This window comes from Augochlora pura, chromosome 4 (genome assembly GCF_028453695.1).
Source record: "Augochlora pura isolate Apur16 chromosome 4, APUR_v2.2.1, whole genome shotgun sequence".
Classification (NCBI taxonomy): domain Eukaryota; kingdom Metazoa; phylum Arthropoda; class Insecta; order Hymenoptera; family Halictidae; genus Augochlora; species Augochlora pura.
Genome location: NC_135775.1, coordinates 3012211 through 3038899, shown reverse-complemented (window position 1 = coordinate 3038899; position 26689 = coordinate 3012211). Strand labels below are relative to the sequence as shown.

The 26689-nt window shown below is 44.1% G+C and overlaps 1 protein-coding gene across 1 annotated transcript in view; it reads left to right on the top strand.

Moving 5' to 3' along the window:
• Positions 1–26689, top strand: part of LOC144468342 (kin of IRRE-like protein 1) — a 123021-nt gene that overhangs the window by 40269 nt on the left and 56063 nt on the right. Inside the window, exons 3-5 of the mRNA XM_078177753.1 lie at positions 5304–5414; positions 21018–21108; positions 22369–22481. Of these exons, the coding sequence (XP_078033879.1) occupies positions 5304–5414; positions 21018–21108; positions 22369–22481 (315 nt within the window). The remainder of the gene's footprint in view (positions 1–5303; positions 5415–21017; positions 21109–22368; positions 22482–26689) is intronic.

The window sequence follows — 26689 nt, the reverse complement described above, 5'->3', positions numbered from 1 at the left end:
GCCGCTACCCGGGCTAGAGCTCATTAATCGAGCCCGTACCAGAACCACGGATCTCACCGCGGCTCTTTATCTGCTCGCGATCGTGGGAAAACGAGTTCGCGTTGCCCCCCCGTGCCGGATCCGTGTGCCGGCCGATCGATCCGTTTCACGCGCCCTCCGAGACGCTTCCGTCGATTTCACGCGTTCCACGAAGTCCCGGAATTATAGATGCCGCGTGTTCGATTTTTAACCCATTGACGTAGCAGCTTCTTTGCTAGTACTATTAGGTTCGTTGGGAAAGTCGTTTCGTTTCTTCCCGACAAAAGACCTAATTTTTTTCACAGCCAACTTCACGCTTAATATGCATAATAATTATATATTCGAACAACTGATATAGTAAGTCTTGTTTGTTAACAATTTCATTCGATTCTTTGCTATAGTTTTTGTTCAGTGATCCATTGTCTTCCAAGTTTGGAATTTCTTACTTTGACCTGATTATTTTATTTGGATTGTGTCGCTTGGATCATGTTACTTGGATTATACAATTTTGATTATACAACTTGGATTATACCACTTTTATGATACCACTTTGATTATGTCACTTGGATCGTCGAAGCGCAGTTCAATTTTTATTCCTCAATACAAATTCTTCAAGAGAAACAATTTATCGGATCACTGCAACTCGAGTGCGTAATTTGATATAATTCAGTGCGAGGGAATTCGTGATAAAATGATATTATGTTTCATTCTTCCGAGCGATGTAAAGGCAGTTGCGTAACGTTAAAAGAAGCGGTCGTACAATAAGGTCAGGAAGAGAATAGCCAATGGAACAATGAAATTTTTCAAAGTGTATCAAGATTGTTAACATTGATCGCGAGGTACTGGAACCACGTTTTCTTTGCCCCTTTAAATTCTTTTCCAGTGTTTCGAGTCACTAAGTGCATAATTATGAGAGCCGGTTATAGTAATTTCGCGAGTCTGTCAGTGGGTAAATTAATTCTGTGGAATTTCTAATTGTATTGTGAACTTTGTGTAAGGTCCTTTTTAAACCTTTACACACGAGTGACGTTATTATGAAATCTTTAAGTTGTCAAAAAATAATTTATGGTACACATAGTTATGTCAAAGTTGACGTAGTTATGTCGTTTTAGTCAAATTAAAATTGGAAAGTTTAGTATTGAAAACTGTTGTATGCTATAAAGTATTGTAATGTTGGATTAATTTTCCAACATTCTTACATCTTTCAAATCTGAATAAAATAATAAAAATATAATAAATTACTGTAGAAAGTACCCTTAGTCGCTTAGTCTCTCTACTAGATTTCAACGATGTCCGTGGTGCCATGCAACTGGTGGCATCATAAATTGAGATTCTCCATAAAAAAATAATAAAGAACGTGGAATACAATTTTTACCATTCGAAGCACAGTGTTCGTGAAAGATTGATTCGCCGAATTAACGGGAAACGTGGCGAGCACTAGCGTCGACGAAACTCTTACTGATTCATAAAACTAACAAGATTGAATTTATTTAATATTCTCGTCGCTTTTGTTTAATTATTTCCTGTGAAAATATCTTTGCAATTAGGATAATCTTAAAAGAATTAAAAACGATGAGAAGTTAAAGAGAAAGAGTTAGAAACGATGGTTGAGGAGTCTGTCCGTAAGCAACCCTATTCTAATAAATATAAGGTGTAGTAGAATATAGTGTGTCCAAAATACTAATTGCATCAAATTAAAATCCAATAATAATAATTGAAGGATTCCTGAGATCATTAGAAGCAACTTTTTCCTTTGCAAAATTTTTCCAAGAGGCGACGTTAACGAGTTATTGACGAAAAACAGTGACCAATGAGTGACAAGATCGTCTCGCGCTAACCGAGCTCGCCCTGTCATTGGTCGCTGCTTTTCGTCAATAACTCGTAAACGAAGCCTCGGATTGCATTTTTGTTAAGGAAAAAGTTGCTTCAAACGACCTTAAGAACACTCCCCTCCAATTTCTAGATTATTCAAATTTTTCAGAGTAACTTTTCCGAAACCAAAATCCCAAATAGAAGAATATTACCCCTCCTTTAGATTTTATTATTTAACACCGAATAAATTGCCTATTCTCCTCGACGTTTCAATTCCGTAGAAGCTTCGTCGCGTGGCCGACCGAATCGTGGGCGTCGCGACGCGCGTTTCTCGTTCGCAGGAGCGTTATCCGACGCCATACGTCGTCCGTAGAACGCGAAGGGGCTCCGCGAGGGTCGCGGGCCAAGAATAATGCGGCCGTTTTCCATGAGTCGTCGTCGCGGGAAGGGCGAAATGGATTCCCGCGAGTTTCCATGGGTTATGGGGTTACGGATCGGCGGAAAGGGGCATAACCCCGGCGAGAGAGAACGGGCGGAGGGCAAGGGACACGGCCAGGGTGGGGGGGGAACGGCTCGGGATACGAAACGACGGGCGAAAAAGTGGCCGCGATTCGTATAAAGTGATTTTAAGTGAGAGTCAGCTCGCCGTTTCTCCGGGCAAAAGTTCCCGGCCCGGCCTGAGATATGGCTGCAAATATTAAAATCTGTTGGCCGGTCGTCAAGCTTCCCCGGGCCCCGTGCCGCGCGTGCTAGCGAATCAGTGGTTGCCATTTCTCTCGGCAAAGTCCGACTGCTTAACGATTTCGTAACCCCCGCCGGCCATTTTCGCGCCGTTCTCTCTCTGTGGCGTATCCGCGTGCTTCATTTCGACCGCGCAGATCCGCCTTTCGCCGAGAAAAACGGCCCTTTCCGAGCTCAGATTTTCCAGGAACGTCCGTCTCGATCGCGGCGACTCTTACAAGACAGTAAATTATAGAGTTTTATTTATTTAACCGTTGTCAGAGTCCGAGCGAAATTTCTGCGATCGCCGAGCTTCGAGATCGTAATTTCTGCGACCGGCGCGCCTCGAAAGTTATAACGCCGAAGCCGGTGGATCCCGTCGGCTCGGGAAGCTTCAGCTTTCGCCTTCGGAGCCAGGGTAACGAACTGAAAGCCACTGGAGAAGAAAGTTGGCGGACAGGCGCGACGATGTCGGCCAGCACGACGGGGGTGAAGGGGCGGGCGAAGCGGAGGACCGGAGGAAGAATGGCCAAGCAGTTTTCCCCAGTAAGAAACTTGTTAGGTCAGACGTATTAGCAGAATCGAAGATATATTGCTAGCCGTGGAAGTGCTGCAATCGCGGGGACTGCTGCAAAACGGCTCTCCGATCGTAATATTCCGGCGAGGCGGGCCGGCGCCCCGCGTAGCGGGGTTCTAATATTTCCGGAAATTATGACGGCGTATTTGTTACAGCCGTGTCACGATTTCCACGTTGTTGCCGCGTGACGAAATTTCCACTGTCGCGATTAAGTTCGACTCGGTAAATCGCGAAAACTGGAGCTTCGTACGGGGACCCCTTTCTCCCCCTATCTCCCCCCACTCTCTCAATCTTGATCTATCTATCTATCTCGCTCTCTCTTTTTCTCTCTCCGTCTCTCTCTCTTATCCTATTTATCAAGCTTATGTTCAGAACAAAATCAGAGGATTTGGCTTAGTATAAAAATATTTTGAAAATTTTTGATAATCTCGAAATTAAGTGGGTAAGTTCCTCGGGTCATTTGAAGCAACTTTTTCCTTAACAAAAATCCAATCCGAGGCTTCGTTTACGAGTTATCGACGAAAAACAGTGACCAATGACGGAGCGAGTTCGGTTAGCGCGGGGCGATCTCGTCACTCATTGGTCACTGTTTTTCGTTAATAACTCGTTAACGTCGCCTCGTGAAAAAATTTTGCAAAGGAAAAAGTTGCTAAAAATGATCTCTCCTGTCTCTCTCTGCCTCTCTTTCCCACCTTCTCCGTCTCTCTCTTTTTCGTCCTCTCCGTCTCTCTCTCTTTTTCCATTCGTCTCTCGCTCCGCCCCCCATTCCGAATCTTTTAATCAAGAATTAAAGCAATTACGAATTCCGCGGCGCGGCAGAAACGGTCGAACTTAAATTTCAATGCTCCCGGGAATTTCAATCGGAAACGTCCTCGGTCTCTTGGACGTGAACGCATTCGAAGTTCGCGGAAAGTGCACTTTGAACTTCTTATTCGAAGGTATTCGTGCTTGGGAACATTTACGGACGTCCGGAGAGACTTTGAGCCGGCGCGGTAGCGGGAGGGGGGTGGAGAGAAGGGAAGCGCTGCCGGGACGTTCGACATTGTCAATCCTGTTCTCTTCCCACCCCCTCCGTGGAGAGGACTCTCCGTTTCTACGGAAAACCGTTGCAAATGACCCGGCCGCGATCCTGTTTCACCTCCCGCGCGATAGAGAAACGCGCGCTCGGCGTCCGAAACAGGTCAGGTTTAATTACTCGGAAATCGATTGCACGGCGAAACTATCGAGACGCGGGCTGCTTACAGACTCCGAAGTCAGCCCCTAGGCTGCCATGGGGGTGCGACAAGTGGTGGCCCGCGTCGGGGTCCAATCTTGTACGATATTAACCTAATTATGCCTGAAAGGGTTGCTATACCTTTTGGAACAATTTCATTCCCTTTAATTTTGAAATATATTTGAAAGAATTCACTTGAGAAATAATTAACACCCTATTTTTGTATTTATTAGCAAAATCTTATAGTTGTTATTAAAATGTTATAGTTGTTATTTAGAATCTTATAGTTATTATTAGAATTTTATGGTTATTATTAAAATTTTATATAAGCTAGTTTCGGTAATAATTATATATTTTTTAAAAACACGACTTTGTTAAATATTTTCCAAATATCTGGTTCATGTTAACCATAAATAAATGCAGAAAATTTTACAATTTCTTACCAGTCATAAATATAAATAAAATCCTTAATAATGTACAAAAAAGACATAAATACTGTCCTAAAAATTTTCATTTCATTTTAATCAAAAAAGCATTTTTTGCGAAGTTAAAAATAAAATTTTAATAAAACAAAATAAAATAAAATTTCTCAGAGGAATGCTTTAAAATATATAACTACCTTAAAAACAATTATTAATATCTCACCCGAACCCAGCGCACCAAATGCACTAAAACTTCGAGAAAGAAACTACACTGTACCAAGAAAATACGCGAACAATACAGAAATTGACGATACTGTGTACACAGTTCCCCGTGTCTTTTTCTGCCACCGCATCCGGGGAATATTGAAATCGACTCGGATTCGATCGAGTACTTACCGAACAGAATCCGATCCGGGATGCCCCCGGACACGGTAGCCAGGGATACTTCGGGGCGATGTTCGATCGAGTTAGACCCTTGTATAGCCGGTGTTGTGCCACACGGCTTTGCCGGTTCTGACAAGGATTTTCTTCTCTGTTGCAGTGCCGCCGGAACAGCCGACCATCCTGGATCAATGGGGAAGGATAGTGAACGGGACGGCCGGACCTTACGAGGAGAACGACACACCGTCCCTGACCTGCCGCGTCACCGGGGGTGAGTACGACCGATTATTCTTGGCCCTCGCGGCGGTCGCTATTACTCTCCGGCACGCCGGACGGCTAACGAGCGACCTAAACCAACCCCTTGCACAGCCCGTTTCGATAGCTGAACCTACGCTTCTTTGCGCGTCCGTGGCTGCCACAAATTTTCCGAACGCGTCGGGCGAAACTGTTCTTGGTAGTCCGAAGCTGCTGTTGGGAAAAGTTATTGTGCTGTAAAAGAGAAATAATTAGGATTTTTGGTAATGTAAATTGTTGGACTCTTTGAAGTGTTAAGAATATACAAATATCAATATATAACACGAAAAATCGACTTCTTTGGCAATTGAGACAATTTACAAATCGCAGCAACTCTAGCCATTGAAACACACGCTTTGTAATTACTTCACGACACGCTCTTGTATTATAATTTTTAATTTATATTATTTAAATGTATTCCGGACTATGTAACGCAAAAGGGTCTTACTAGCCCGTTAACAAAGAATAATAATAATAATTTTATTCCGCGCGGTCTTTACTTTTTTAAAGAATCCACCGTGTACTCGGTTCTTTTCCAAGGTAATTACCACCCTTGGTGCTCAGCAGAGGCACCGAGCATTGTCCTGATAATCATCGATATTCCATTCCACGTTCGCTTTACCACCTCGATATTCCTCCTGACAAAATAAGCGAGCGGCCGCGCTGTTTCCTCCTTTATTGAAATAAACGGAATTAACGCTAAACCGGTCACCGGTTTTACATTTTCCGCCTTTTTAATACCTTCGCGCGAGCTGCGCCTTTTTTTCTGGATCATTATAGCGAAAATGGGAGGCGTATTTAACGTTGAATACGCTGCGGCTAAATGACCTGTTTTCAGGTTTACAATTATTAACGTTTTACGGGGTACTGATTAGGTCGTTTACGTTGTTAGGGGGTGTATTGCGATGGTAATTAGGTAAATTTGGTACTTATGGTGTTGCGAGTCGAGGGAGGATTTTTATGTGAAATAGAAATTGTTGGCGGTGGCTGCACGATGTGATTAGCTCGATAGATTCTTATTATTGATTTTAATAAATTTGTCGAAATTGTGTAGGCTTTTTTAAAATTAAAATATAATATATTGTGTAAAATTCTTTATTAAATATATTACATAAAATTATATATTAAATATACGCCATGAGAAATATAATAAAAAGTCTCGTCGTATAAAGTACCACGCACTATACACAATAATTATATAAAAGTTGCTTTCTGTATGTCTTCTTTAAATTCTTAAGGAAATGTAATAAAATTCATAAGCCACATTTTCGTGCAGCTAATTTTATATACCAGCTTCTTTTTCTAAAATTATTACATACTGCAATGATTAACTGGCGCGCCGAGTATTTTCATTCTATTTTGTCTTCTCCCACGTATTTAAAAATTTTCGGCAGCACAGCGCGATATTTTGAGCCAGCCGGGACAGAACGTGACTTATCAACATTTTGACATCACAATTAGTTTCGGTATAAATCACCTGTTTATTTCCGCGCCTCGCTCGAAATTTGCCAAACCGCGAACGTGTTAATATAAGTCACTGTGGTTACATTGAAAAACAAAGAAATATTGGGAAGTGATTTATTTAATCCTAGGACAGTGGGTTATTTTTATAAATAGAATAAATATTATATTTTTTATATTACGTTCAACAATATTTTATACATCTGTATAAAGTAATATATATATTATACAATTCTACATTACTATTTATAGAATTTATATCGTTAGTTAAACAATTCTATATCGTTACATATAGAATTTTAAATCGTTACTTAAACAATTCTATATCGTTATTTATACAACTTACCTCATTATTTATACATTGCTTGATAATCTATCAGTCACCGCTTGTTAATTAGTTCAACTTTTAACTACGTTTACCAACTTTCAGCAAACGTTGCTAACAAATAAATTCTGGCAACCTATTCAATGCTAGCGCGTGCAACGTGTTACCGTGAAATATTAAAACTGTTAGACATAAATACGTGATTTCAGTCGGAAAATCTGTGTTCACCGCGTTTTCGACAATTCCCCCGCTATTTTACAAGCCCCGTATTTTCTTCTATTCCCGATTCGACGCGGAATAATAAATAATAATTGCCACCGTTTTGACGTCCTTGCGCCGGGCGATCGCCGTCGGATTTCGCATTCACGGTATCGTAAAACAGCGCGGGCGTAACGCGACGCCGTTGATAGGTCGATCGCGTAACGGCGGTTGAATACGAAGCGTGGACCATTACGTCGGGCATCGGGCAACGAAGTCAGAAATGAGCCCGGCTAAATCGGTAATACCACCCCGCGCGCGGCTCGTTTAATCGGTCCCGGGACAAATTCTCGCGGCCGTATCTTCGAATAATCGCGTTCGATCCGGCCGATAGAAAGGAGGGAAACGTCGGCAGAGCGGGAAGGGGTTAGGGGAGAGAGGAGGAACGGCGGCGATGAAAATGGCACAATGAAAAAACGAGGTCTCGAGATCCGGCCGAAAACCGCGAAAAAAAAAAGCCGCCGTCGACCCACCAAACTACGGCCGTAGCCCGGATAACTACGGGTACAAATACCCCGGCGCGGTGTGTACTACGATTCAATGCCTCTCCTAGTCGAAACGGCCCCGCCGCCGCCCCGATGAATACATCGAAATTCGAAGCCGTCGGAATATTGCCGTATGCAGATTCGATGGGAATTGCATCGGCGCCCGCGCATCGATCATACGCACTGCGGCGTATAAATTGAATATCGAGAAGATCGGCTTATCCTTAACAATACGCTCGCGGTAACCGCCGCTGCAAACGATCCCCGGGGACGGGGTGGGGGCGGAGGGGGCTCGGAAACCCGCGGCACCAGAATTTTCATTTAATTGTAAATCGTCTTTAAAGAGGCCGCGGAACGTCGCCGGCCACCGACGACAACCCTTTCGCGTCGCCTTGTTGGTTCCATGTCTCGTTTTCGGGGACGAGATGGTTAATTCTTTCGCTGTAACACCTTTCAATGCCGCGAGAGATGAGGTTGAACATTTCATGGAATTATGGTATTTTATTTGATCGAGTGGAAATATTAAATAATTGTTTTTATTAATTTTTTTTTTTTTCGATATTTGTATCTTGTGGAAGTGTTAGGAAAATTGTGGAATTGTGTGAGATATATGATAATTTGAATATTGATTCAGTCGGCTACAATAAAAAATATAAAAATATAAAAATCATAAAAATATAAAGATCATAAAAAATAATTTGAAGAAGCATTTCAATTGCATAAAGCATTCCACTAGTTTATAAACTAGTCCCTCCGCCCCCCGAAAAATCACACACACAGCCAATTACTGCACTCTCGACAGAGTCACAAACTGTACCGACCGTACTAGTCGCTAATGATTTATCGTGAAACAGGCACCAAGTAATTGTTCTATTAGCGGGACAGCGACGAGCGTCGTGCGATTAATACCCAAGTAACCGGCGGCGAACCGGGGGTTCGTTGCTCCCGGCAGATAAACTGTTCCGTCTCTATCGTCGCAGCCGGATTTTCCGCGGCAAAGCAGAGATAGAGAGAGATAGATAGAGAGAGAGAGAGAGAGTAAAGATTTTCGACACGCGCGGTTCGAAATAACGCGAAATTTCGCCAGCCGGGCCGGGGCAACGCCCCGACTTTCGTATATTCGAGGATTTATCGGGCACCCCTGCGCGTCCCGGGATCCCCCCTCCCTCCCCCCAGCCGAGCTCGCGGCACTTCGCCCGAAGATTTGCAATTCAATCGAAGGCCGAACCTCGGAAACGCTCGTCGCCAATGTGAAATTACACCGGCGTATACTTCACCGATTAAATGTTAATTCACGAGCGGTGACTTTTGCCTCCCCCCCCGGCACCCCCGCCGCCCCGACGTCGCGCCGGCCGTCCCTCTCTCTGCCTTTTTATCGGGCTTTTCCCGCCCTCTGTAAGACCGCTCTCGCGCTCCATCCTTTGTGGATGTGTGCCACTCTTTCGCTCTTTCCATCTCTCTCTCTCTCTAACTATCTCTCTCGTTCGTTCGCTCTCTCTCTCTCTCTCTCTCCCTAACTATCTCTCTCGTTCGTTCGCTCTCTCTCTCTCCAACTATCTCTCTTGCTCCCCAACTATCTCTCTTGCTCTCTCTCTCTCACCCTCTCTTTTTCCCTCTCTCTCTCTCTCTCTAACCCTCTCTCTCTCTTTCCCTCTCTCTCTTTCTAACCCTCTCTCTTTCTCTCTCTGTCTCTAAATCTCTCTCTCCAACTATTTCTCTAGCACGCCCTCTCTCTCTATCTAGCTCTCGTTCCATCCGTGTGTTCCGGCGCGCGTGTGGCTCTGTGCGGGCACGTGTATCGACGGGCGTAGGTTATTTACGCGAGAAAAATGATTTCGAGCCGCGCGATACCAGATCCGCTTATTCAAACGAGAAACGACGAATTCCATTCTCTGCCCTTTGAGCCTCGTAAAAAATTCGCGGACCCCGCGCGTTTTATTGCGAAGGCCGCCGCTGCTCGCAATATTTATATGGACGCTTTGTTTGCTCCGTCAGGAATTCGATATCGACCAACGGGTGTACCCGCGCTTCTCGCGATCCCACGGACGCTGCGGGCCGTGCTCTTTTTCCTTCTCATCGCCTCCCTTTATCTCTCTCTCTCTCTCGCTATTCCTTTCTCTTTCTTTTTCTCTTTCTCTCTCGCGGTAAGAAACGTTGTCATCGTCGTGATCGCTACGAACTGTGCTCTTTTTTCTTCTTAGAGCCTTTCCACTCTCTCACTCTCTTGCTCTCTCTCTCTCTCTCTTTGTCTCGCGATAAGAAATGAGTGGTGACTCTGAGGCACCACTAAAATTTATTAATATTATTTATTAAAAGTATAATTTTGTTGTCGCACGAGTTAAAAGATTCAATTTCATACGCATAAAATATATATTATTATATAAACTGGAAATGCTATATGTTAGTAAAGTTATGTTAGGATTACAGTTGAAATGGCTTCGAGTGCAAAGGGTTAAACTGCGGCGTGATAAAAGCACAGGGATGCCAAAAGCAGCGTGATCGTTGACAGTGGCTTGCGTCGGAATCGATTCGCGGAACAGGGAGACGTCTACGGGAAACTCTGTAAAAGGGGGGGGGGGTGGGGGGTTTGGGGTAAGGGTGGCCGCAGGGCCAGAGTAACCGGCTGGAGCCGGAGGGGAAGGGGGAGGCCGGATGGGGCCGGAGAGGAGGAAATAATCTTTTAAGGCGGACGAAGAAGTTGCCGCAGTTATAAACAGAAATTTAGATCCAGTTGCCAAAGTAAACACCGGAACCCTGGTAGTTCGGCGCTTCCTCTCCCGGTAGAACGCTTGATCCTCCGTACCCCCGTGCTTCCTTCTAGCCCCACCTTCCCCCTTGCCATCCTACCCGCCGTCTCTTGCCATCCTACTCGCCGTCTCTTACCATCCTACTCGCCATCCCTTGCCATCCTACTCGCCATCTCTTAGCATCCTACTTGCCATCTCTTACCATCCCTTGCCATCCCTTATACCGTTCCTTCCCATCGATTCTTCCGGTGTTCCGCCCTTCCGCCGCTCGACGGAAAGGACTTCCTTTCGCGTCTCGTCGCGTCGCGTCCGCCCCGAACGTGGAACTTTTCACTTAGCTCCCGCTCGTCGATAAAAACTTGCCTGATCTAATAACTGGCGACACCACTGACTCCGGCAACCACCTCCACCTCCCCTCCCGCCGCGTGTGCACCCTCCGCCGGTCGGCGTAGACCCTCGCCCCATTTTCAGATCGAAGTCTCTCCTGGCCGGCGATTTCGCGGCGAGCTAAAGAGCGACCGCGTTCGATCTCCTCCTCGCCTTCGCCTTCGCCTTCGCCTCGCCCTCGCAGCGATCCCGAACGAAAGGAAAAAGTTCCGTCGCCGCCGACGAGTTGATCCCCATCCCCTCTCTCTCTCTCTCTTCTTCGTATTTGCCCGGCTGAAACTACCCCCGTCGGTCCCGCGCCGCGTCGTTAAAAACTTGCCGGTGCCGCGGCCGTTTACCCAATTCCACGTATCCGCGTGCCCCGAGAGTTCTTCTTCCCTCCTCCCCCGCTCAGGAAACCGTCGGCTTCGACTTCCCCCGACTTCGTCAAGCTCCGTCGCGAGTAGACGTCGACGTCGACGTCGTCTCGTTATTATCATTCCGGCCGCGATTCTACTTCGATATTGCTGAAATTCTCGTCTTAATTTTACTCGTCGCCCCTGGCAAACCGGCGAATCGACGGTCCCCCGGTTGTCGGTGTAAGTGAACTTGCTTCTGGGGGAGAGAGGGGGTAGAGTCATGCGTAATCCAAGTTGCAAGTTCGGCGATAGTAGTCCGCGGGAAAAATGTGTTTGATCTTCGACTTGCCGCGACTGGAATCGCGACGGAGGGATATTAACGCTGCATAGTGAACAGGGAAGGAGTCGTACGCGAGAAAAATTTGTAGGAGTTAAAGTCAAAAGAGTTGATGTTGGTGAGAATTACTATTTGCGAGAGTTGTCGCGATGAATTTATTTGGATATTTTAATGTTACTTTAATTATAATTTTATTGCGGCATTTATATTGAGTAAAAAAAATCGTCAAAAAATATTGAGTAATAAAATACTAAAAAGTACTCAGCAATGAAATACAAAAAAATTTCAGTAATAAAATCCTCAAAAAAAAGCCCAGTAATAAAATATAATAATAATAGTAAGAAAATAGAAAACAAAAATAATAGTATTAATGGAAATAAATATAGGCAGGAGAAAATATAGAAGAACAGATATCATTACAACATATACTCGAACTCAAAAATTTATTCAATCATTTCCTAAAGAGACATAACCTCCAAAATTCTAAAATGCAAATTCTACTCTCAATTAAACAAAGCTATCCATTCTATCGCACTCAAATCGAAATAAATCATTCTATTAGCGACCCATTAAGGACAAAGAAGCTGTTAATCGCTGCAGAGCTGTGATAAAGGGTTAAGCTTCGCCAGGCTAAAAGAAAGTTGAATCCTGGAAAAGAAAAGAAGGATATCGTTCTCCCAGAGGCGCGGAAAGGTTAATAAACAGGCGTAGGCGTTGCAATCGATCAAGCCCGGTTTTCTCCCCCCCCCCCCCCCCCTCGTGTCGGACATATCCGTATCATCCTCTCGATCGCTCTATTATTCGCGATTTACAACTAAGCCTAACCCCGTCCCGCCGCGGGGCGCCTCTCCTCCCGGGTGTTATCTATAATTTATGGCAATAGCGGCGAGAAAATTTTACGACTCGCAAGCCCGGCCCACGGAATTTATTGCCAATTACTTGACTTCGTGCCCGGAAAGAATCGAGGGTCCTCTCCTCTCCTCTCCTTCAGCGCGATGTATATACGCGCGTAAAAGGTGAGACGTTCTCCTCGCCTATCTTTTCTCTCTTCCGCGACGGCGAGAGCCGGACCCCGGGATCCACGGAAATTTCCTTTTCCCCTTTTCGCCTTCCGCATACGGGATCTCGCGAAGGAAAAATGAGAGAGAGAGAGAGAGAGAGAGAGAGCAATCGTTTCTCGCCGAATTCAACACTTGGAAATAATATGTCAGAAATAATAAAAGCGCGGCCCTATTCGCCCCCTCTTGAACGCGATCGTGCGCTCGGAATCGCGGGACATTTGATTGTTTCCTGCGACGAGCTGTTCCTTCTCTCTCTTTCTCTTTCTACCCCTTTTTTACTTTCAACCCTCGGAAAACGAAAGTTTCCCTCGATTTCACTCGCCCCGATGGCGCCGCGGCTCTCCTTCCAATCCCCGGTTCATAAATTTTTCTGAATATATTATCCTCTCGCGCGCCGAGTGCACCGCAAACTCTTCCCGGCTCTGCTTTCCAATACGGTCGGTTACTCTATTATCCGAACACGATTCATCGATAACGCTGCCGATCCTTGCGAAGCTATTTATCCCAGAAATTGCCGATCTTATTCGTAGTTTATTATTTTATCTATGGTAGTGAGTAAATGTTAGAATAAATGACAGGTATGCGTATTTTATAATTATGTTATAAAAATATACTGACGATTGGTAGTACTTGTCACTAATTATTAATTAGAAATCTTAATAATAACTGACGAGTGAAAGAGAGAGAGACAGAGACAGAGTGAGAGAGAGAGACAGAGAGAGAGAGAGAGCCAGTTTACTCGAATAATTATCCAGCGGCAACAGAGAGGAGAGGAGAGAAACGTCCCTCTCTCTCTCTCTCCTCTCCGCGGCACTTTTTTTATTTTCATCGTCCTCTTTCGCGTCATCAAGCGCGCGCGATGCACTTTGCCTATTTCCCCGGGGGGTACGCATAATGTCGCGGGATCGCAATCTGCTCTCGCGGCGTATTGGCCTGCCGCCGAGAGGGGGGATATTTATTTCTCAATCCCCACCGCTGCCGCCATAAGAGATATTAAAAATTATTCGAGGGAGAGACAGAGAGCGCTGAAGACAAAGATAGAGATAGAGGTAGAGAGATGGAGAGAGACACAGATAGATTGATAAAGAGAGAGGGAGACGGATAGTATAAAAGAGAGAGAAAGATATAGATAGAGCAAGAGAGAGAGAGAGACAAATAAATAGATTGATAATGAGAGAGAGATAAATAGATAGTAAAAAAGACAGAGAGAGAGAGATAAAAAGAGAGAGATAAATAGATAGTAAAAAAGATAGAGAGAGATACATATATATATAGTAAAAAGATATATAAAAACATATATATAGTGAAAGAGAAAGATAGATAGATAGAGAAAGAGAAACAGAGATACACAGATAGAGAAAGACATAGATAAATGGATAGCTAAACAGAGATAGACGCAAACACAGAGTGAAAAAGACAGTGGCCAGATGGAGGGGAGAGATCCGCAGCGCGGACCGCGCGTAGATGACAGACGGAGAGATCCGCAGAGCTTCGCATCCGTCCTCGCATCGGCGACGACCTATTCCGTATCGCGCACGGCTTGCCGCGTTTTGCCCATTAGAAATATTGCGAATTTCCTCTCTTCCGCGGTTCGCACACACTTCTCCCTCTGCCAAAAATTTTCCAACGATCGCTATTTTTGCAAGGAAAACATTAAATACTTTTCGCATGAACACCCTGCATTTCTGATATCATAATTAGCATACCCGCGCCTAAAAGATGTCTTTGCCTAAGAGATGTCTTTACACAAGAGTTATCTTATACACACGCACACATTGCGAGTCGCTGCGCCGCGTTCCCTTTGTACTCGCCCTTTCCGCGCTAATGGTCGTCCTGCGACGAGCAATTAGTATCTTTGTATAATAAAGTGTTTGACGAAAATTACGCCGTTTGAACGGACCACCCCGCTGTCTTAATAATAACAAATTAATATGGAAGAAGGAGGCTCCGTTCCAGCGCGGCGACGATACTCTTTCGTGTTTTCGGGGACGACGCGATTTCTTATCCGCGCGCATCGTGAAGCATTCGTCGCGTTACACATGGAACGTCCCCCCTCCCCCCTTCAGCTCTTATTCCACTAACAAACATCGCAGACACGGCGCAGACGTATCTTCCAATTAGCCTCCCCCACTCCTCTCCCACCAAGACACAGTCCCCGATAAGATCGCGATCATTAAACCCGCGGATTAAAATATGTCCTCGCGGATAGAGATTCGAACGTCTCGCGAGCATGTCTCCCCATCTTCCCGGGCAACAAGTTAGTTAGCGAACATCGTGCTTTGTTAGCGAGGACATCGTAAATTGTTAGCGAGCTGGTACTACCAGCAACAGCGGCGGCGGCAGCGGCAGCAGCTAGTATTTGGTTCTCGTTATTTTTCAGAGAGCGACAGTCGCGCGTGTATCCGGGCCAAGCCTGTGTGTTCATAGTTCGCGCGAGCTGTTGAATAAATGATCAGGCCGGATCGTAGTTGTTAATGAAGAGAGCGCGCTCGCGACGGAGACGATAGAGAAGGGAGGAAGGGAGGTGGGGATCATTATGCGTCGCGCCGAGTGCGAGAGCCGGGAAGTTCGGCTGATCGATTGATCCCGAATCAAGCGTCCTGAATAGGGATGATTGGCGGCGAAAGAGAAAAGCGGCGGGACGGAGGATAAAGGGAAGGGTTGCTGGAGCGGAGACGCTCGAAGAGGTATTCGAAGAGGTACCCGGAGGGGTATCTAAAGGGGTATTCGAAGGAGTAGTCGAAGAGGTACCCGAAGGGCGTTGTAGAGAGCGGCGTTCAACTCCGAAATCTGGCGAGGGTCTCGGAAGCCCTGCCGAGAGAAGGGTATTTGCCTTAAGCAGAGTTCGAACCGACGACGACGACGACGACGGTAAACTTGTTAGATGTGGCCGAGTAGCTGCGCGGACCTTCGGCTTAATCCTCCAAGATATCGTCCGGTATCCGCGGATTAAAATCCGCACTTTAGTGCCTCCTGCCGCGCAGATAGCGGCTCCGTGTTGTCGTCGTTTTAAGCGAGAGGAGGAGGAGGAGTAGGGAGTTCGAATATAGTCCGACAGTTAAAGTCAACGCCGGGGGCGTACCGAAGCCATTCCCAGACCTAACCGGGGACCTAACTCAGACCCCGGGAGAGAGAGCCGAGACCGAGGCGAGACCGCCTAGTCCTTCTCCCTTTCCGCAGCCACGCGTCCTCCTATTCCTCCTCGTCCTCCTATGTCTCCGCGTCGTCCTTGCCCCTAAGCACTCGTGCAAACGAGCTCACGGCTTCGCTCACGAATTAACTACCTTCCTACGCTCTCTAACCCTGTACACCTGATGAAAAATCCTTTGCAACGGAACCATTGGCTGACCATATACTGACACGAATCCCCTGATCTTCGATCTGCCGCGAGTTGATATCGAATGCAATCTTCTATGCATTAATATATGTAGATACGCTGTTTTAGTTTAATCTTCTATACAATAATATAACTTTTAAGTCGTTTATTAGTTTGGTATGATTTTTATTTTTTTTTTTATTTAACTGTGGTGGATGATTGCAATGGAAATATCTTGGTCCATTGTTCGTCATTTGGAATTGGGAATATTATGTTATATGATAGTTAACCCTTTGCACTCGGAACCATATTAACTGAAATAATTTCTCTGGTTTCTACTATTTTCATCTTATGTAACAAAATTCATTCTACGCATATAAAATTGAGTATCGTGGCTCATGTAAGAATTTCAGTTTCAATAATTTTTTAAATCTAAGCTTTGACGGTATTTATGCAAATAATTTTGAAACGCTAACTCGAGTGGAAGAGGTTAAGAATGCAACGTTCACAATTTATTAACCCTTTGCACTCCAGTGTTGACTCTGAGGCTCTTATAATTTAATATAGTCTTCGAGGTAACTTGCACAGTCAGCGAAAATCATTTTTCTTCATCCCTTGAACAGTACACGCCATGAGAATTCCTCTTTCGGCTTCGATATGGTGCACAGTATTCTTCTTCCATCTTTCAAACAGTGCAGGTCAATCCTTCCATCGTTTTCACAGTAATACAATTTTCACGTGCGGTACATAGTTAGTTGCCTTTTATTATCGAGCCTCAATTCAGCATCATCAAAACTCAATCATCGCGTAACATGTTAATTAATCGCAATCGATGCGGCGGACGTATGAAAAGGGGGTCGATACACCCCGCTTGATAGGATAACCGAGCCGACTACTGCGGGGTTACCGATCGCTGTGCCGTCGATTACTATTCCGGCGACAAATTAACTTTATATTCGTCCAATAATATATGTTGAATTGTATTCGTTTTTATTGAAAAGTAGACGAAGCGAGAGAAGAAAAATTAATGAAACTAGCGAAGAGAATAAAATAGTAGAAAAGAAGGAAAAAAAAAGAAAAAATTCTGAAATTATTAAGATGAGAGGATGAGTAGGAGATAAAATTAAAAAATGAACAAGATAAAATAATGAGAAAGGGTGAAATTGTAAAATTCTATAATAAATATAAATTACCTTCTACAATATTCCATAATAATTTTATAATAAATAAATTCACCTAAAGGAATAAAATTGAAAAATGAACAAAATGAAATAAAAAAGAGTAAAATTGAAAATCAAATAAAATAGACAAATAAAAAGGAATACATTTCGAAAACAAACAAAACGAAATAAAACAAAAGTTCCCTCTAACATCTCATCCAATAAACAAACTCAACAACGCTCGATCTATCGTCCATACATCTCGAAACGTTTCGTTCAACAACCTGGACGCGGAACATTTAAAACGATAAAATAGTTTCGGGACACGCCGTTTCCCCTTCCCCCCTCCCCCTCCATAATGTATAAGTTCACCGGCGGCGCCGGCTAATTGCGCGAGCTGAAACCTTCTGATCGATGATAAAGTGGCGGGAAACGGTCGTGAGGAGGGGGGCAGAGGTGGACAGGGTCGGTAAAAGCGAAGTGGCAGGAAAAAGGAAACGAGCGACATAGGGACGTCGAGAGGGAAGAGGTAGGGGGGAGGCAGCGGGAGGAGAGGACGAGAATCGGAAACAACGAGACGGTTAAAACGCAATCTAGATCGCGAGAGCATCGTGAATAACAATGACGGCCGGAGCTAATCTAGGCTGCGCTTCCGTCGGAGATCAAGGCTTGCAATTTTAAGTGTCGCGGCGATGTTGCGTCGTCCTGATTAAATTGCGATTCCCAGCACCGTACACCATCGTGAATAACAATGAAAGGAGGGGGACGTAAACCGTTCTTCCACCCCGGCCCGCCTTTTCCCTTCGCCGGGGCAGAGAATTTCACCGTTCCGACGCTCGATAGACGCGGCCGCGCCGCTTCTGTCCGCTCCCTCCCTCCCCCTCCCCTTCCCCGTCACCGTCCCACCCGGTCCGACCCTCTCGCCGTTTCCGCGCCGTCCTCGCGCCGCGCTTTTTCTCGCTTTATGATTTCTGACCCATTACCGGCGCATACCTGACTCTTATAATGCCCGTATATCATTCGTGCCCGTTTTATCACCATAACCGGCAGCTTTTTCCAATAAAAATATGCATCTGGCCGCGCGGCGCCGCGGTATTATTCGAGGGAGATATGTAAATCCGTGATATAATACGGAGTCTATCCGCGGAAACGTTCCTTCGAATGGAACTCGATACGATATACCCACGGAACGACCCCTCTCTCCCTCTCTCTCTCTCTATCTATCGCTCTTTCTCGCTCGCCTCGTCGAACCATTTATTTCCGATAAACGTTGCTTTCTCCCGCGAGCCGTCCCTCCCCGCTAAGAGGGTCCCGCGCTCTTCGCCCCCCTTCACCCTTCTTCCCCAACCCTAGCCGCTTAAAGAGATCGCTGCCGCCACCCTCTCGAACCCTTATTTATTAGGCCGACGCATATGAAATGTTGCCTCGCCCTCGGTAAACCGTGTAAACTCGCGCCCGCGATCAGCACGCGCCGTTTACCGGATTCTTTATTCGATTGCCGGCTACTTAACCCTTTCGGCCGCTCGACGCGGTGGTTGAGCAATCGATGACTGCGAAATTATGGTTGGATTTTTCGGATTTATTGAAGGAATGGTACGGTTGAATAGAAGTGGTGGCATTGCAATAATTTAAGGAAATTGTTACGTTGTTTTTTATTTATTGTTAGCGTAGGATTTCGTAGAAATTGTTATTGATAATTTTTATGTGTAATTGTTATTGATTTTTCAATTTTCTTGTATTTCTTTGGTTTTAATGCTTATTTTGATACAAGGCTTTAGTTGTTGTTACTTTTTATTTGCTAGCATTATTATTGCTGTTATTAATATATTATTGCTCTTTACTTATTAGTACTGTTTCGTTATTTTCACTTTTTACTTATTGCTATTTACTGATCAAAGAAAAAGGCAATAATGTCAATTATTTATTATCAATGTGTAAAAAAGGCAATAATATTTTTAAAACTGTAATTAAAACTTTAATAAACCCATTCCTACATACATTATACACAATTTGAAAATTCCATCAAAATCCCCAGCAAACCCAAAAGATAATTTTTAATTAATCTGCTGTAAATTATTTCTCAACCTTTAAATATTCCACCTAATATTCTATAATACCAACGTCATTTACAACGTCACTTACTATTAAAAATAAATTTTGCCACCTACGCTATCATAATAAAACATCCTAAAATACGAAAGAATTGAACATAAATATCACAATATTTGTTGCCATTTTCTGCCCAGCCAACAACAGATCGCAACGTACGGCGGGAAAGCGATTTTTCCGTGGCCGAAAATCGGGAAAACAGTTGGAGGCGATGGGTTAGACAGAGCTTCGACGATGCCACTAAAGGGTGGCCCCCCGGCCGGAACTTTGAAATTAACCGATACCCGAAAGTTTTCGATGCCACCGGCGGGAAAAACTGCGCTCGGGACGACTTCGCAGCCGGCCCCGGCCCCGGCCCCGATAACCGGCCGCGCGCTCCTCCCCCGCGTTATAGTTTTCTACGGGTTCGCCGGGATAGATCGATAAATATCAATTATAGAGAGACAGGGGCCGGGCGCCCCCCCCCCCCCCCCTCCTCCGCGCCGGTTTGCGCGGGTTCAAAGCGGCTGAAATATTAAAAGCGAAACCGGGATCGGCTGCAATTTAGACGATTCGCCCCGGATTCGAAACTTCGGGCTTTACGGGCCGGCGAAAATACTTTTAACCGGCCGCGACCATAAACGTCGAATCTCCGCCGGTGGCCGGTCGGGTTCGATGGACTGCCACGTCGCGGACATGCTCCTCCATAGTATGTGACGTTTGTTATACTCTATAAGTGGTAAAACTTGTATTTAAGGTATTTTGGGAAATTTGGAAAAATTGTGAAAATTGTGAAAATTGTAAAATCATTTTTGTTAGATATTTAGTATGTAGAATATTATAACATTATTATAGTATAAAAGCCACCGCAATCAGATATTTTAATAGGGCTTAATATAGTTAAGACTAATTAAATTATAGAATTTTAATAAATATCAAAATAATCAACAATAATGAATAAATGTTCGACTAAGTAAATTTTTACGTTTTTCTATTGCGTCCCATAACGCTGCAATCCCATCCCATAACCAGCATCGTAAATCGATGCGACATGGGTTCCGAGATATTTATTAAATCTCGGAATTTTTTTTTTCCTCCGCCGTGGAGAGTCGCGTGGCCCCGGTACGCCGGGATCCCTCAAGCACCATGGGTATTACGGTGTAATTCCATTGTCCCCGCCACAGTAAAATTCGCCGTGAAAACCACCGTCTTCCCGTTATTAATGATTTTATAATTCCCGAAAAATAAGTCCGGTTTACTTCGGGTTTACTTTAAGTATAAGTATTCCGCCCGCCTTTTACATTTAAGAGGCTCTCCATACTAAATTCCTAAAGGGTCCTCTCCGAGGTGGGAAGGTCTTATACCCCCTCCCCCTACTGAAGGGCGACATCCTGGAGGAGCAATTAAAATAAACGCGACGCGCCGGGACGTTCGCCGAGTTACCGAAAGACGGAGAGCCAATTTTCGCGGGCGCCACGGCAGACATTCCGCCGTAACTCGGCGTCAATGGTTACCCGATAGCGATCGGCCTTCCTGTAAATTACTGTTACGCCGCGAACCCCTCCTCCCCTCTCTCTCCAGCCGTCTTCGTTACAATTTGTTAATTTACTTTTCCAGGTAAACCGGAGCCGGTGGTGCGGTGGCTGGTTAACGGCGAGATCAGGGACGAGGAGTACGAGAAGAACGCCGGCGACGTTATCGAGAACAGGTGCGTTTTGATTGGTCGATGTTGTACCTGAGTAAATATAGTCGAGATTGTGACAAGATTATGGCAAAATTATGTCAAGATAATTTCAAGATTATGTCAAAATTATGTCAAAATTATGTCAAAATTATGTCAAATTCACATATGATTAATATTTAAAAAATTACAAATCACTCTCGTTTGCCTGAAATAATATTTCAAGATTTATTCCCCATTATATTAAAAATACCAATATTACTTAAAAAAAAGTAGTAATTTAGTAAAGAAAATTATTTATCGTGATTGCATTTTCTTACAATATTCCACAGATAATTATTTAACTTTCTGTATTTTTCACGTGTATTTTCTATTTGTAGTTCTGTTCAGCACGATTGATATGTCAGAGAGAGAGAGAGAGGAACTCGAGCTATAGAAAAATAATCTATCGACGTTCCTCTGTATTAATAATTAATTTAATTGCAACGTTTAACATTTGTTGGCAATTTCAAATTTCATGGGAATAATGTTTGAATTATATTTCCATTACACGCGGCACGAAGAATATATTGATTTGAACCTGATCAAATTCAGGTCCATATTGTAAAATATGGATGTTAAATAATTATTGTATCTTTGTAAAATCAATTAATTATTACGGACAATATTTTATTCGATATGGAAATAAATTGTTGTTCTATATGGAGACGCAAATATGTTTACCCAGGTCTGCTTTCCAGTCTTCTAAAAATTAGTGATATAATCGATTGACAAGGGCGACTCGTAAAAAGCAAAGCACTCGAATTTATACGGTGGCAAGAAAAATTAATAAAATTGGCCAAGTAAACAAATTCATTCGAACAGAGAAATATATTATACCGAGATTTTCTGATTAACCCTTACTGTACCATTTTCTTAACAATTTTCTCAGAAGAAATAGAAACTTAAGAAAAAAATAATACTGTTTAATTTTTTAAATATTATATACCTTCTATGAGTAAAATAAATAAAACAAAGTCAAAATGAATGTATTTAATTGACATGACACTACAATGAAATAAATATGTTTAATTGACCTAGCACTGCAATGAAATGAATATAATTTAATTAACATAGCACTGCAATGAAATAAATATGTGTAATTAACACAGCACTACAATGAAATAATCAATTAACATAACCTTGACATAACTTTGACATAAAGTGTTAATTACGCCCACGATTTTAACACCACCTTATTAATCTAAACGTCTTAGCATATGGAAAATTGATTGTCTTCTCCGACAGGTTGACCCTGCAGGCGATCAGGCGTTCGGACCTGGGCTCGAACTTCACCTGCCAGGCGCGCAACACAGGCTTGATCGAGCCGAAGGTGTCCTCGATCACGCTCGAGCTGAACCGTGAGTAACAATTAACCCCCGAACGATTCCCGTTTGAGCCATTAGCCGTCGCGCGTACGGTAACTAGTACAGGTCGACGGGGGAAGGGTAAGGGCAGAGGGAGGCGACGGGGGGGAATAAGGGCGCGGGCGGCAGGTCGAAGGGTAAACGGTCCAATCCCCTCAAGGGGCGGGTTGAGCGACGGTCGCGGGCATAGGCGCCGATAAAAGAGGAATGAAATAACGACGAGAAGTAGATACAAATTCTTATCGCGGCGGCCAACAAATCAGGAGCCTCACCCGGGGCCCTATCTTGTCCCGCATTACCGATAAAATCTACGAGACAGCGAAAGTGGGCCAACATCCTTTGCTCCCTCGCCGCTGCGAATCGCCTTTAAGGGAAGATAAGGCCAGATAAGACGAGAAATATATTAAATCCTGCCTGCAGCCCCGCCCGGCTCATCCATCCCGCCCTCTCTCTCTCTCTCTCTCTCTCTCTAGCTATCTTTCTCTTTCTCGCTCTAATTCAGTCTCTCTTTCTTTCTCTCTCTGTCTTCATTTCTCTTGCTATTCCTGTCTTCATTTTTCTTTCTCTTTCTGTCCTTATATCTGTTTCTCTAATTTCTTCCCTCTATCTCTCTTTTTCAGTATTTCTTTCTTCCTCTCTTTCTGTCTTTCACCTTCTCTTTATCGTTCTCTTTACCCTTCACCTTATCCATCTCTTTCTCCTTCTCTTTATCCTCCCTTTTATCCTTCTCTTTATCCTTCCTTTTATCCTTCTCTTTATCCTCCTCTGTCTCCTTCTCTTTTTCCTTCTCTATATCTTTCTCTGTCTCCTTCTCTATATATATCTCTATATCCTTCTCTTTCTCCTTCTCATTCTCGTCGTCCCCCTCCTCATCCTTCTCCGTATCTCTCTCCGACCAGAGCCGGCAAAAGCCGAAGCCCAAGCTTTCTCAAAATTAGAATTCTTCGTTAGACCAAGAGCGCCCCGGTAACCCGGCACGACGAAACACTAATTTCCAGAGTAAACTGAAAAATTCATAGATTAATTATCTGTCGTACGGCGGCGGCGACTCGCGCGGATGAGAAACGATTCGCCTAACGCGTGCGAACGTCCGGGTGAAACACCGCTGCGACGTCGCGGTGACTAATTCTGTTGGATCTTGGCGAATCGATAGTTTTCTGGGAGGAGCCGATAACATTTTACACGATTGTTTAAATATTGTACGTATTTGTCTGTTGGAGAAGTAATTTCGTTTTTTTTTTATTTAATAGTTTATCGCAGTCGAAGTTATTTTAACTGGAAATACATAGTGTTTGTTCAGATTTATACTGTTTTTATTTGATGTAACTCGGAGCATTATTTATTTATTATAAAATCGAATTTTTGTGACTCGCATGGTAGCTGACAGTTTTTAACAATTTTTTAAATAAAATAAACTTTATGGAAATTATTTACATGGTATTATTTACAAATTATTACAATTATCATGGCGTGATTTATTTATAACGAACGAGAGAACTCCGAAGCGAGTCCAATAAAAAATAAATAAAATACGGTAAAGGATTGACATCAATTTTCATCGATCCTCCACTTCACACAATCTCCCCGTCGTTCCGAGAAGCTTTTCAGCTCGAATTCCTCCGAAGCATGGAGACACTCTTCCCGAATTATTTAATACTAACTCGTCGAACGAACGATCGACACGATGCGACAGGGCATTTTCCTAGATTCGTATCGATCAATCGACGGGTTCGGCGTCGCGGGTCTCGTTTTGGTGCCGTTTCCACCCCGCGCGTTTCTCTCGGGTTCTCGAAATATTTACCGCTGTCCCGTTGATTTTCCGCTTTCTCTTTATCCCCGCCCACGGGATCCGACGAAATTGCCGTTCGGCAAAAAGAAAACACGCGCGGCCAGGCGCGGCGAACGGTCGGATCCCGATCGAGAGAGCTCCGGTTCGACCTCTCTCTCTCTCTCTCTCTCTCTCTCTCTCTCTCTCTCGCTCTCTTTCTCTCTCTCTCTCTCTCTACCCGAAACCGGGCCGTGATTGATCGCCGCTGAATTATCGGTGCTTCCGAGAGTCACGAAAATTTCGACGAAGCGAACAACGAAATTGAAGATCCGTTATTGGCGAACGAGAACACCCATCATAGCGGTGAACGAACGGGCTAAAAAAAAAAAATCTCCGCGCATCGCGCCCAGAGATAGCGAAACGGAGAGCGAAAGAGGATGCGATCGGGCAGCCGGACGAATAGGGGATGGAGACGGGGTGTATATGCACGGGGTGTCCGAGAAGTTCGCGAGCAGATTTTATAAAGTGACGGGAACGAAAGAGCAGGTTAATTGCTAGGTTAAGTAATTACTAGGTTATGTAATTACTAGGTTATGTAATTACTTGGTTAAATAATTATTTGACGAGTCACGTGTCTTTGCTTCGTGAATACTCTCGCTTAATAGTAGAATTGCCGAGTCTGAAACGTAAAATATACAGAGTGACGAGTGTACAGGGTGTCCTAAAAGTCGATGGTCGTTAGGTATTAAAAGGCTCCTGAGGTTATTTGAAGCAACTTTTTCCTTTGCGGAAATTTAATTCGCCGCTTCGTTTACGAGTTATTAAGGTAAAGCTGTGGCCAATGAGAGGCGTGCTCATTCTGATCTCTCCTGTCATTGGTCACTGTTTCTCGTTAATAACTCGTAAACGGTGCCTTGGAGAAAAATATTGTAAAGGAAAAAATTACTTCAAATGATCTCAGGAATAGACAACAAATTTTTTCATCTTCTTTAAAACTTGATTTTTTATTCTACTAAATAAATAATAAATTTCACATAGAATTTCAACAATAACTCTTACCTTTACCATAACAATACAAAAGATGAACCTATCACAATTTCTCCAAATTTTTACCAATTCTTCTCCGAAACACTCGACCCTCTAATCTCATCAACAATAATTTTACAAACAATTATATTTCGCGACATTCGTCCGATCAACCGCGTGGAGTTAAAAGTCTCGATAATTAAAGCCCGTTCACCGTCGCAGTTTGCAAATTAGGAAATAAAGTAAAGGGGGGGGGGGGTGGCAGTAAAAGTTCCCAGGGCCGATTTTAGCTTCTTCGGCAGAGAGCAAACAAAATGTACACGCTGCGGGTGTGTCCCCTCCACCCTCCCCTACCCCCCCTCTTTGAAGTTTCATAGTTTCGTGATTCTACGGACGGGGGAGGATTCCGCTTCGCGAAGCTCCGTAAGATCGGCGAAGTTTCCCCGGGCCGAAAAGCTATGGGAATTTAGTAAATTTCCATTACGAGCGGGACGCTTGTATCGCGACCGAGAGACGGCACACCCTGTGCATGGGCCGGGAGCGAGGGAGATGGAAATTGTCAGAGAGAGAGAGAGAGAGAGAGAGAGGGGGGGAGAAAAATAGTTAGATAGATAGATAGATAGATAAATAGATAGATAGATAGTTAGAGAAAAAAATATAGATAAATAGATAGAGATAAATTAATAGATAAATGGAGAAAGAAATATAGTTAAATAGGTAGAGATAGAGAGATAGATGAATAGATAGATAGAGAAAGAAATATAGATAAATAGATAGAGATAGAGATAAATAGATAGAGAAAGAAAAATTGATAGGTAGAGAAAGAGAGATAGATAGAGATAGAGTTAGAGATAGATAGATAAATAGAGATAGAGTTAGAGATAGATAGAGGAATAGATTGGGGGGGTCATAGAGAGATATAGCTAGATAACCGGATAGAGGGAAGCCGAAAAAAGCGAGGGCCTAGGCGAAAAGCGGCGCGGTGGGCGGAGAGGGTTGATCGATGCTCGCTCTTTGATTTTCGCGACCCGCGCCAAGTGACCATGCATCCAGCGTGTATTCATCTCATGGCCCGGCGGAACAAAAAACAGAGGAGAAATTAAAAAACCCTCTGAGCGGTGACGAGGCGAACCGCTGCCGGCGCGCCGGAGGGACCCACGGCGAGAGAGATTGCGGATAATCGAAAATCGCCGGGCGATTCCAAAAATCCGGGAAAATCAAATATTTGGGGGGGAGAGGTGCGCGCGCCCGCGTTTAAAAACTTGTGCGCGAAACGGAGATCGCGCGGCGCGCCGGGCTCGTTAACATAAAATCGAGAAGCGATTTTCAGACCTAACCTAACAATAATCAAGTAAAATTCGTAAGATAGTACCAAAATTCAAAAAATGCCATATATACATCACTTTAA